The sequence below is a fragment of the Syngnathus acus genome, chromosome 22 (assembly GCF_901709675.1).
Source record: "Syngnathus acus chromosome 22, fSynAcu1.2, whole genome shotgun sequence".
Lineage (NCBI taxonomy): Eukaryota > Metazoa > Chordata > Actinopteri > Syngnathiformes > Syngnathidae > Syngnathus > Syngnathus acus.
Genome location: NC_051106.1, coordinates 3,291,585 through 3,303,637, shown reverse-complemented (window position 1 = coordinate 3,303,637; position 12,053 = coordinate 3,291,585). Strand labels below are relative to the sequence as shown.

At 41.3% G+C, this 12,053-nt stretch overlaps 1 protein-coding gene across 3 annotated transcripts in view; it reads left to right on the top strand.

Annotated features, from left to right (window-relative positions):
* Positions 1–12,053, top strand: part of arid1b (AT rich interactive domain 1B (SWI1-like)) — a 132,722-nt gene that overhangs the window by 84,291 nt on the left and 36,378 nt on the right. For all 3 annotated transcript variants that reach the window (XM_037242253.1, XM_037242252.1, XM_037242254.1), the window contains one exon: positions 5,095–5,374. In XM_037242253.1, coding sequence (XP_037098148.1) covers positions 5,095–5,374 — 280 coding nt within the window. The remainder of the gene's footprint in view (positions 1–5,094; positions 5,375–12,053) is intronic.

Sequence of the window (12,053 nt, the reverse complement as noted above, 5' to 3'; positions counted from 1 at the left end):
TTTACTTTTTGTGTAAATTAGAATTAAATGATGAAAAAAATGTAATTAGCAAATCCAAGCTGAACATACTGCATGTTGTATGCAATTGGGTCTTAGAACTCCTCCTACTTGTCATATTATCAGTAAGAATCAGAAAAATTCAACATTAGTCTCTTGTTTGGAGACAAGCAGCACCAGATTTGAGTGTCTGCAGGGTTATGGGGCCACACGTGACCCTTTCAAAGTAGCCCACCCTGCATCACACTGGCAAGAGTTTTAAGTGCCTCAGCGCTTATCGCTCCGTTAGCCCACTATCTTACAACAAACAATAACAGCTTGTGCCAAGGAGTTAGTGTTACTATTACAAACAGATTATCTCAGTCCGTCCAAATCCTGAGCACACACAAATGTTTGCCCCTGCCAACAACATTCCTTGACATTTCAATTGTTGCTTTGCTTTCCCATTCAGGATGTTGTGCTGTTGTTTAGAGATTGTTTGGCCAGATTTTTTTGACCAGTTTTACTTTTTAGACGCTCTTAACGTGGTGTTCTGAGTTTGAGTTTCATAAAAACAGAACGGAGAAAAGAGTGTGTAATTTTTTAAAACGCCACTTTCCCTCTGTAAAGGTTGTCTGTCTCTAAATGTGCCAAATAAAAATGGCATTTTAACAGGGATGTGGAGATTTTTTATATCCCTTTATGAGATTATATATAAGCATTGTAGCATTGAGCTGTAAATTGTCAAGCGCACACACACACTCACACACACTTTCTGCCGCACGCAAAATTGCATTATTTCATTGATTCATTCTACTAATCTTTTTCTGAACAATTTTGAACAAGCATCAGTATTTACCCATATCACATCTAATTGTTTCACAACAAAACTGCTGAATGGCATTAAAACATTATTTTATAAATAATGTGGATTAAAATGCTATCCAGTTCCTTTTTTTCCTCTCTTTTCCCACTTAATAGCACTTAGTGAAGGCTAGTTCAGTTGCTGCTCTACAGGGGTGTTGCATTAAAAACCTCACGCACATACACGTTCACAAACGCACATTAAGAAGTCCATTCGGATTCATTTGCATGGCCTTTTATTTGGATTTTGCCTCCGACGACAGTTGGGCGGAGGATGAATAAACATCTTTATAATAGCCTTTCCCCTCAGTCTCCACAGCACAGTAAAGATGGAAAGCACGGCGTCCGGAGCCGACAAATGTGTGCATTGCTGCAATGAGCAGAGTTGTCCCTCAGGCCTACCAAGCATAGCTGTTGGACTTAATTACATTTCACATCATCATATTTACCCAGAGAAGAGAAACAAAGAATAAAGCGCACCTCTGTGTCCACAGAGGTCTTATTTCTGTACGTATATTGAGTACCACTGTGTGTATGTAACATTATAATGTGCTTTTACTTTTGACCCAGACAAAACGGGTCCTATGGATACATAAAAGGAGATCAGTAATAATATAAACTCTGGAAAAGTTCTCTTCAGTAGCTGCTGGAGAAGGCAATGCACTTTGTCTTTTCTGTATACACTTGGGTTGAGATCAGGTGCCTGACCTGGCTATGAAAAATATTTCATTTATTTTCCTTTAATTAGTCTCATTTTATGAAAGACAATTACATAAAATGGATGACTGCAGAATCCTTTTTAAATATTCAGTCATTGTAAAAATACTTGTGGACCATACTGTACGATCGTCTTTGGCACACTAAAAGTAAATAAATAGAGTGGATTGTGCAATATGCACTGAAATCTCAAGTATTTGGCACAGACGCGCACGCATGCACACACACACACACACACACACACACACACACACACACTTCATCTGTCCCCCTTGGCCGCATCAGTAGCCAAGCATGTCTCTCTGTGACAGCCCAGCCAGCCTCATTGTGTGTATGTCACAAACGCCCATAGAGTGCAGACACACACACACACACATACAGTCATTGTAGGCAGGTGCCAATGCCAGCAAGGTGAAGGGTCACGAGCAACTGCCTCTCCAATGTTGTGTGAAATGTGTCAATTGAAGTCTTGGGCCATTACGTACAGTGTGTGTGTGAGTGTGCGTGCATGTGTGTGTTTGTGGGCGGTGGCCATCTCAAAGTAACTTGCTATTATCACCTCGATATTTTTCTTATTATGACAATTACATGCTCCAGGAGTGAATTAAGCGGTACAGGACGCCAAGCAGGAGAGGTTGACAGCTATTTGGAGACTCAATACACAGAGCAATTTGCAGCCTAGAGCCAAACAAATTGGATTTAGGCCACTTTGGATCGGTGCTGCCGATTGTCGGGCGTTTGGATGCTGCAACAACATGTCTGTTTGGATGGTTAGCTGGCTGGCTGGCTGGCTGGCTGGCTGGCTGGCTTGTGTGACTGCAGTAGACACAAAAATCTGTGGCCTGTGACAAGGATTAAATGTAAAGGATGTGGGTTGGAAAACATTAAATGAAGAAGCACTGTCGGGTTTTTTTCATGATGGTGTTTCACTAATATAATGGGCGTATTTAGAATGAGCATTTATATAGTCAAAGGGTGTTAAGGTTTACCACCCTTTTATTGTAGTAGTTCTGCTACCCTTTTGGTCTTGGGCCACACAGCTGTGCTCAAGTGTGTGTACAATCCAAACGAGCCACTAAACAAATTACTGATACGCATTTCCCCACCCCTAAACTGGCACAGGAAAAGCTGGCAACAGCACCCAATTAGGCGAAATGCAATTATTCCCATCCATTCACATGATTAGCCCATGGGTTAACAACCTAGCAGCGGATCACGCTAGCTCGTGCTTACTCTATTTGGAAAAGCCATCACCATGGAGACGCTGGCTGTCATGGTAACCTGTATTGTGTAAGGCAGCATTCAAGCAAACGACTGCTGATTGGAAAACTAACTTCCAGTCTTTTTCGGAGACTGCTTGCTCCGCTCAGACAAACGGTTGACCTGATTGGCTGGGAAAGGGAGCGGTAACGAGGGCGAGACAGGAAAAGATGCAAGCAGGTGCCCCATGTGTGCAAGGGTAGATGATGCCAGACGACAGGCTGGCAGAGCGGGTGGGCACTCATCACAGCGGCATGATGCAAAACAAAAGCTTTGTGTTTCGCCGTTGAGATCGCATTAACCACAACAAGCAGCCGCGGACGGAAAGGCGCTTCTGTTAAAACAGAAATGACACCGCTACAATATGAATACAAAACGAGTCCTGAAGGGAAACTGGTTAGTGAAACGTGATTTGAGTCAACAAAATAATAATAATAATCATCATCATCTTTGGAATGTCTACTATGTATTAAAATGTTACAATATTTTTTGGAAGAGAAGGCACAATTAAAATTCTTTATTTTTGTCAAAATTAGACAGTGCACCTTATAATCAGGTATGCCAATTTGCCCTATATATGGAAATTTCCAAAAATAGAGACCGTGCCTTATTGCACTTTATAGTCCGAAAAATATGATAACAACCCCGACGTAAATAATAATGATGACCTTGATATAGATAGCTTTAATGTCAAGTCTAAGCTCCCGTTTTAGTTAACATTGTCTGAAAGCTATTAATTTCATAATTGTAATTGTTATAGAGGTATAGAACTGCACTTTATCATGCTAAGATGTGATATTTTATTTACTACATGAGAGTGTATGATGGAATGCAATACACTACTTCTGACTTAAGGCAAGGTTATGTTGTGTCATTTTATAAAATGATAGATAAGGCCTTTTCTTCTGTTTTGTTAAAGACAGATTTGCTACTCAACTACTTTTTTCATAGGGCACTTTAAAACAACCATTCCTGCAGAGAAAGTGTTTTACATAAGCGCACAACCATAGCAACAAGGATAGAGTACGATGATTCAGAAAAAAAAAAAAAAAAACAGGGTGACAAACTGATCTTGGCCGGTGTCACAATGTGGGCATGTGTCTCAGGTGGATTCAGACTGAAGGGTCAGCGAGCTTGTTTTAGCAGGTCGCATCAGCTGGCATTCACCCGCTACTCCACCTCCCTCAGCGAGTACTAGCCAGGAAACCGGGCTCACTCATAGGTGACTTCCCCCTCAAATTTAAGCTCAGGCTCAGCTGTCAGTCGGAAAATGTGTGTGTGTTTCACGTGTGTCTGCGTGTGTTAAGGGGGTAGCCGTCAAATCTCATCCCATCTATTTTTTTCCTCACATTCTAGCACTTTTGCTGTTCTGTTGCCACTCGTGGACATTCCCAAATACTTATGCACAATATTTATGAGGGTTCCCTGGATTGAGATAAAAGCACGACTAAGGACAAACACGTTGCTCTCTGCTCACCACAGGCAATCAAAACTGTCATTTTATTAGAGCCTGTTCCAATGAATATTGTTATGTTTTTCTTTCTGCTCGATTGAATGTAATTAAATTTACATAATTATGTTCCAATTTGTAGGACAGTGAACGAGTTGTTAGCACATTTGCCTCACAATTCGGAGGCATGTTCGAATCCCAGCTCTCGCCTCCTGTGTGAGGTGTGCATATTCATATTCATATTCCCATGTGCTTGGGTAGGTGTTCTCCAGGGTCCTCCAGCCTTCCTTCTACAATACATCATAAAAATATGTGCATTAGGTGCATGAGCCATGTTGTTAAGAAAATATTATTTGTGTAGTTTTTTTTTTTTTGGTATGTTACTGTATGCTTTTTTCGGCGGGGGAGGACGGGGTGAGACAGGCAATGTCAGCGTCAACTGTGACCGATTCCTTGTTGCCATCCTGAAAGTGTCTTGTCGAATGTATGAACTTTGTAGTATTAACTCACTGGGGGGAAAAAATCAAATTCAGACATTGCAGAACATAAGAGAGGAGCTATTCCTTGTCTTTAAAATGTCCCAACTTTGAATGACTTTTCCACCAGCTCCAAACGATTGACTATACCGATTATATAAGCCCACGTTATCACACATTTAAAGAATAAGGTTAGTTTTCCTCCAGAGGGCGGAAACCAAAAACTAATTCCCAGCCTGCCGTGCAATGGAGGCTATCGACTGGGTAATCTTGCGGCTGTTCATGGCCATGCATTTTTATTTTCTTAATGGTTGCATCACCTTTATTTAATGTTTTGTTCCTCTTTTGCAGGATTTGTCTGGCTCGATAGATGACCTCCCCACGGGGACGGAAGCTGGTCTGGTATCAGCTGTCAGCAGCAGTAGTACCCAAGGAGAGCAAGGAGGCGCCAGCACCCAGAGACAGTCTCCTTTCTCTCCCCACGCCTCGCCACACCTTCATAGCCAGAGGAGCGGACCTTCACCCTCCCCTGTGGGCTCACCTGCTGGCTCCACTCAGTCCCAACAGTCTCGTTCGGGCTCGGGGCCCATCTCCCCCGCCAGTGGCCCCACTGCTGGCGCCAACACACCAGGTAGAGCTGCCGAACTCACACCATATAAAACTGTAGCGCATCAATTTAGCATATCTAGACTTTGATGCGTCTCGTTCATAACAAGAGCTGATTCAGATTATTCCATTTCTTTTCAATGGTTCAAGAATTTGCTTTGTATCCTCTCTAAATCCAGCAATGCAGATCACACAGAGCACTTCATGTACGGCTAATGTTCCTTCTTTCTTTTAAATCGATTATATCTGGCGTATTACATGGACTAACCTTCCAAATTGGAATCAGTGTGTGGAACATCTCTAGTAAATTTCCACAAAAACGTTCCAGATATTTTCAGTTTTTCATAGGATTTAATTAAAAAAAGGATTGTTTGATATTATCACATAGGCTGAGTTGCTTTAAAACCAATCTTTTGAAAATGAAAATTTAATTAGTTAGTAGTACCTAAAATCGTCTTCAATTCACATTCATTGGTTGATTTGATATATTATAAAAGTCGCTCGGACGGGAATGGAACAACTGTGAGAGGGGAGCGCTATATAAATCTAGAACTGTTTCGTAATAAGTGTCTGTCTATGATCAAAGTCAAATCTGCTTTATTGTCAATTTCTTCACATGTCAAGACATACAAAGAGATCGAAATTGCGTTTCCTACTATCCCACGGTGACAAGACATATTACACCCAATTGGTCCACAGACAAACAAAACATTCAAGTAAACAATACAAAAAGTAAAAACAAGAAGGCACATACAATGAATAAATAAGAGCAATGATGGTGGGATCATTTAGCGCAAGGCTTCAATAAAATGAGTGTAGATTTAAGATGTGTGTGTTTGCACACACTCGTGCATGTCCATGCCATTCCAGACTGGCCTCCCTCATCATCCGGCCACCTCTCCGCCCCACCGAGCCGTTGAGCGACATATCAGCGCGCCTCAGCGCTGTCATTCAATGTGATGAGGCGGGGCAAAATGTCTTGCGTGAGATGCTGATGTCAGGCCTCCTCCCTCCTCCTCTTCCTCCTTACCGACGTGATTGACGCTAATGAAAACTGGGACAGTAGTTTTGCCTACGATCGTGCCGAGAATTTCGATTAAGGTGGCAAAGACGGAAAGCGGAACTGATTGCTGGGACATGATTAATAAGAAAATATTTTAAAGTATTCCCCGCGCCACATAAATAGTGATAAAGTGTGGAGCTGTGCGTAACATTTGGCGCGCCTTCTCGGCCTTACTACACTCACTTTGAATTAGATCAATGCTCAGCCAGCTTGGGAGAGACACACAGGAGAGCTAATGTGGTTAGAACATATCTGATTACTAAAGCCTCCACATTCTAACTCTTCATCACAAGTTAAGACACTTTCATTAATATGCTTGTTCGAGTTGGAGGGAGAGAAAGAGGAGGCAAAGCAATACGTTTTGTGTGTGTCTGCGCCTGTGTGTGTAATAAGTACATGCATAACTCCCGCTTCATTATTCAGTTTTATTAACAACAATCTCCACTATATCAACAAAACATTAATAAGCGACTTAATTAGTGAGTAAAACAAATTGTTTTACGCTGCATTACTGACTGGGCATCAGTTGTCAAAAAGTCATAACATATTTTGTGCCGGCGCCATTTCACTCCGCTTTATTAATGTCATTGCTGGCTCTGCTATGAAGGATTATGGCTTTTGAATGAAATTGCACTGATGATTGGGTGTTTTGACGCTTTTTATCTGATTAGACTCCATTGTGGTTGTGCTTTAAATGCCAACTTGGTTATTTGTAAATTACATTCACTCTTTCTGTAAAAACACAAAATGGCAACTAATGTTCTCTGAGATGACAACAGAAATCCATGAGATGCGTTGTTACAATTTGTTTTTTCATTTTATTATTAGTAGTGTTTAATGTGTGTTTTGCACTTTTCTAGCGGTTATAATTATTCAGATATAAAAAACATTGCCTGCACAGTTAAGGGATTTATGATAGGCCACATTTTGACCCTGGAACTAATCACAGTGCATCTGCAAATTTGTCAATTCACAGGAACCTATACTTAGTTTTTATTGTGGAAAACCAAACTATTTTCAGTTTTTGTGTCAAATATAAAAACATTGGCCTAGCAAATATGTTGAGTTGATGGAATTAGTTTTAACTCGTCAGTCCACAGCAATTTTTAATAAAATTGTTCTTTTCTCCATCTTGTGACATCTATTGGCAATTACCTTTTAATGGGCGTCAATAACTTGCAGGTTTTTATTATTCGCAACAGTGTAACATATATAATATTCCTTATTGGAAGCCAAACTTTTTATTTCCTAAACATTTATGGATGCCATGTTAAGTCTCCCAAGCATTTAAGCAGCAGAGTGATGTTGTCATCCTCTCTCACGTCACACGGCTGAGCTCTCACAGGACGACACGCACCATGGCAGCGGTCAGAGAGCAATTTCATCATGTCATCCTTTCACCTGGCTGTCAAACACCTACACACAATATATTTGAAAAATAACACAGCAGCTAGGCAGGGCATCGGCTTTGTAGCGGCACACATGGTTGCACATACAAATCACTTATGAATGCTTGCTTGCTGGGATGTGACTGTGATAGAGCTGCAGTCAGAGGTGAGCATGTGGGAGACTGACATTGCCTGGCTATCATACACCCATACACTTACACAAATCTATCAAGGCATGCCTGCCATTCCCACATTTTTGCGTTCCTCTCTCTTTCTCAGTCGCTCTGTGAAGAAAATCCAATACACTGGAACATTATCCGGCCCTCGCCTTGCTCTCCTGGAAACCAAAAAGCACACACTGGGCCAAATTGATTTTCCTGTTGCGCTAGATTTGTGACAATCGAGCAGAAATCACATTGCTCAAGCGCCAACCTCCTCAGTTCCACACGCATAAACAAACACCTTCTTCACACTGACTCGTGTTATTTAAATAATTGTACCCTTTTTTGAAACTTTGGGAAGAAGGTGAGAAGATATTTGACTCTCATCCAGATGAGTGCAAAGTGGAATGAAACACCACAGTTGGGTTGCTTGAAAAGAGTCAAAGATTCAAAGTTCTCAGTTGGAGTTGTTTGACATTAAGCAAAAAACATGTTTTTCTTATATATAGGGAGCATCTCACCTGTGACATTCAGATAAAATGATGTTTATATCGTTGGAAGTGTGTGTGGGCTTGGTTCTGACAAGGCGCCCCCATGGACTCGTTTCAACCAATAACGTGTTGAATGCTGTGCACAATGCCGTGAACACTAACTAGCTAGCTGACATTAGCTTCAATCGTATTACTATAAGCAAAATTATTATGCTAGTTTGAACTAACATGGAGAAGAAATGTGGCCATTGCCCTCAGACAGTCAGCACCAGTTTGATACCAAAACAACACTTTTTTTCAGTTTTAAATGGTTCCCAGATGTCTTAGGAACACATAATTAGAATAAAAAAAATTATATATTATATTTATATGTATCTTGCTATATCATTTGATCATTTTGCAGGCATGGCCCGATCTCAGCGCTTCCATTTCCATCCATCCGTCCATTTTCGATAATGCCTGTCCTAATTATGGACGCTGTATATGTTCCAATAAGAGTCTCATCTGTTCACACTATTTCCATCTTTTTAGGATATGAACCGTATTTTCCGCACTATAAACCGCACCGGATTATAAGGCACACCTACCAATCAAATGGCCCATTTGAAAACTTTGTTCATATATAAGGCGCACCGGATTATTAGGCGCATAGAATAAATAACTCAACGTTGGTCAAACGTTAATGCAATCACAATATAGTAACACTCGAAATAGTGAAAACAACAACAATATATCAATAACTCAACGTTGCTCAAACGTTAATATCACACAACACACAAAATAAACATGTAAAGTTTACTTTAATAAATTAGTCCTCATCCACGAATCCATATTGGTCCATATATAAGGCGTACCGGATTATAAGGCGCACTGTCGGCTTTTGAGAAAATTTGAGGTTTTTAGGTGCGCCTTATAGTGCGGAAAATACGGTAAGCAGATATACGGCACTGAGCAAACAAGGCTGAAGTGGTCCAATCAGTTCGCTCAAGGGTCCAACTTATTTTCCATTCCCTCTCCATCATTTCGATCACAGCCTGTGGTTTACTTGTAATTTGGGCAAGAAAACACATTAGTATTCCAATTTCTGATCATACGAGTACCGCCGATGTTAAGATATCTTTTCCGCACAAAGGTCAAGCACAGACGCCTGGAAGGGATTCAGCACAAATGAGAGCGGCATGCTCCAAGGTAGCCATTGTTGATAATGCTGCCAGTAAATGACTTCCCCGAGCACAGACGGAAACTCATTTGCAAGCTAAAGAATATCCAAGTGGAAAACATGCCACGGGAATGCTCATTCAAACTTATTTTTCCTCTGTTAGGGGTGCAAGTTATTACAAGAAGGCTATGAAAGAGAGTAGGGGGTTGAATTTTGATGTTGTGGGGAGGGAGCGGAACAGATTTTTTTTCTTTTTCCTGGTCGCACCACTCCCAAAGAGCCTTCATGGGAACACGCCTGTGGCACTGCCTGCCCCTCTGTCGGCCTCATATTACTTTCATCACGCTCTTTCTCTCTCCTCTGTTCCCTCTTGTGTCTCACTTTTCCTCGTATCCACCCCCTCGACCCCCTCTCTGTGTTTGTATTCGCTCGGAGCATTGCTGTGGTGTTGGCCTCCCACCGAGGAACCGGGCCCATCTTTCCATCCCCGTTCTTGCCTGTGTTTCCCCTCCTCCCTGTTTTCCTTCAATTGCTCCTGAAGCGCTCTTTTCCCTCTTCTGCCTTTCTGTTTTATCTTCTTCCTCCCTTTCCCATCTGCACATTAAACCTCCGACCATTTCCAATCTTTCTTTTTTCCCACCTCTCTGCCCCTCTGACCTAAAAACAGAAAAATGTCCTCCCCTCCAGTAACAAATTCACACAGCAAATAAATACATATTCGAGAAGCCATTTTGTAAAATATATTTTCGGACTCCATCCAAGTGGTAGATTCAAATTGGAGTACAGTGTTCAATTATTACGCTTTCCCCAACATGTACTTCCCTTTCCCTCCTCTCTATCCTGCTCGCTGAATTTTTAGCTTAAGCTGCACTTTTGTTTTACTTACACTTGCTACTCAGCGCTGAAAGTAATGAGGATCTCTGGAGAGTGAGAGCGCTTGTTTTGTGAGCCACTGCAGGCCTGCATTCGTCCCCTGCAGGGCTAGTTAAACTGGCATCAGCCGCTGGCTTGGAGAGACATTGGCTTATACCCATTGAGAGCTAAACCACCATTACTGCAGCCTCTTGTTTATTTTCCTCTCGCCAATAAAGTCAAGACGGAGATATTACCTTGTTGTGGGTGTGTTGGCTGCGGACGGTGTGTGTGTACATTTACAGCCGAAGGGTTGCATTAAGAGACAGTGCTGAAGCAGCCCTTTCTCTCTTGAGTTCACTGTCATGTCCTGACTTTTGGAAAAATGTCCCATGCTTCTTCAAAAGGGCAGGGTTTATCACCCACAAGAACATGTGGGAACCCTTAACCGGTACCCAGCTGTTTCCGGCTATGATTAAAATAATTGTTCCTCACGCCTCCTTTTAACCCTTACATATTGTTAATTTCCATGTGCACATATGTTGTGGGTCAATTCTGCCTGTGCAAAGAATATCCTCATAAAAAAATTCTGTATCAAGGAAGGATACCAGGTATCGGTACGGGGCTTATTTTTAGTTATTGTACACTTATGGAGGTTGCCGATACCAGCCACAATTACTTAAAATACTTAAAATCTGACACTGAGTAAGTCCTCCAAATCATCATCTGCAAAAAGTAATATTTTGTCATTGTTTTAATTCAATTTTATGTGTCAAACGTACTGGGTATCTGTACTCTGTATTGGACAGTGCTCAAAGATTATAAAAGAAATTATGATAAATTATATATTATATTTCATATATTACAATAAACAGATTATAATAAATATTAGCTCCGTTTTAGTGGACACGGGTCAAATTTGACGTGGTGCAGCTTCAGTGTTTAAAACCTAGTACTTGTGCAAAAATAATAATATTGTAATTTGTGTATTTGAGGTCATTTTGGAAAAGGTCATTAAATTTCAATAACCTTGAAGGATGTCAAAATGGGTCAACTCTAACCCAAACAGTATGCAAGGCAGGGGTCACCAACGTGGTGCTTGCAGACACTAAGTAGCCCCTGAGGACCACTTGAGGAGCCCGAGGGACTTTTTTTCAGGGCACTAACAGCACAGTATCTGCTCAGGTCTGGTCCAAAATTCTATATTGGACTTTTTATCATTGGCACGACATGCACCATGGCACATAGACTCATTTGTAGGCGCATACACGCCCTCGCAGTTACTCTGAAGCTTAATATTAGTCGAGCCCTGAAACAAAACAGAAATATGGCCACAAGTCCTCCCCCTCAGCTTTGAACTTAACAAGCTTTTGCGTTTGAAATCCTGATGTAAAAAAGCTTCAAAGACTACATTCCCTCTCTTCAAAAGAAAACTCCGCGTTGCCTTAATAGTACTTGCGGAAGAGGAATATAAAATGTGTTTTTGTGTTTTTTTTACAGAAGAGCATTATCTCCCCAAAATAAATGCAATGAACTTCCATTACTTTTTCACCCTGCTGCCTCATAGCGTAGGAAAAATATGGCGACATT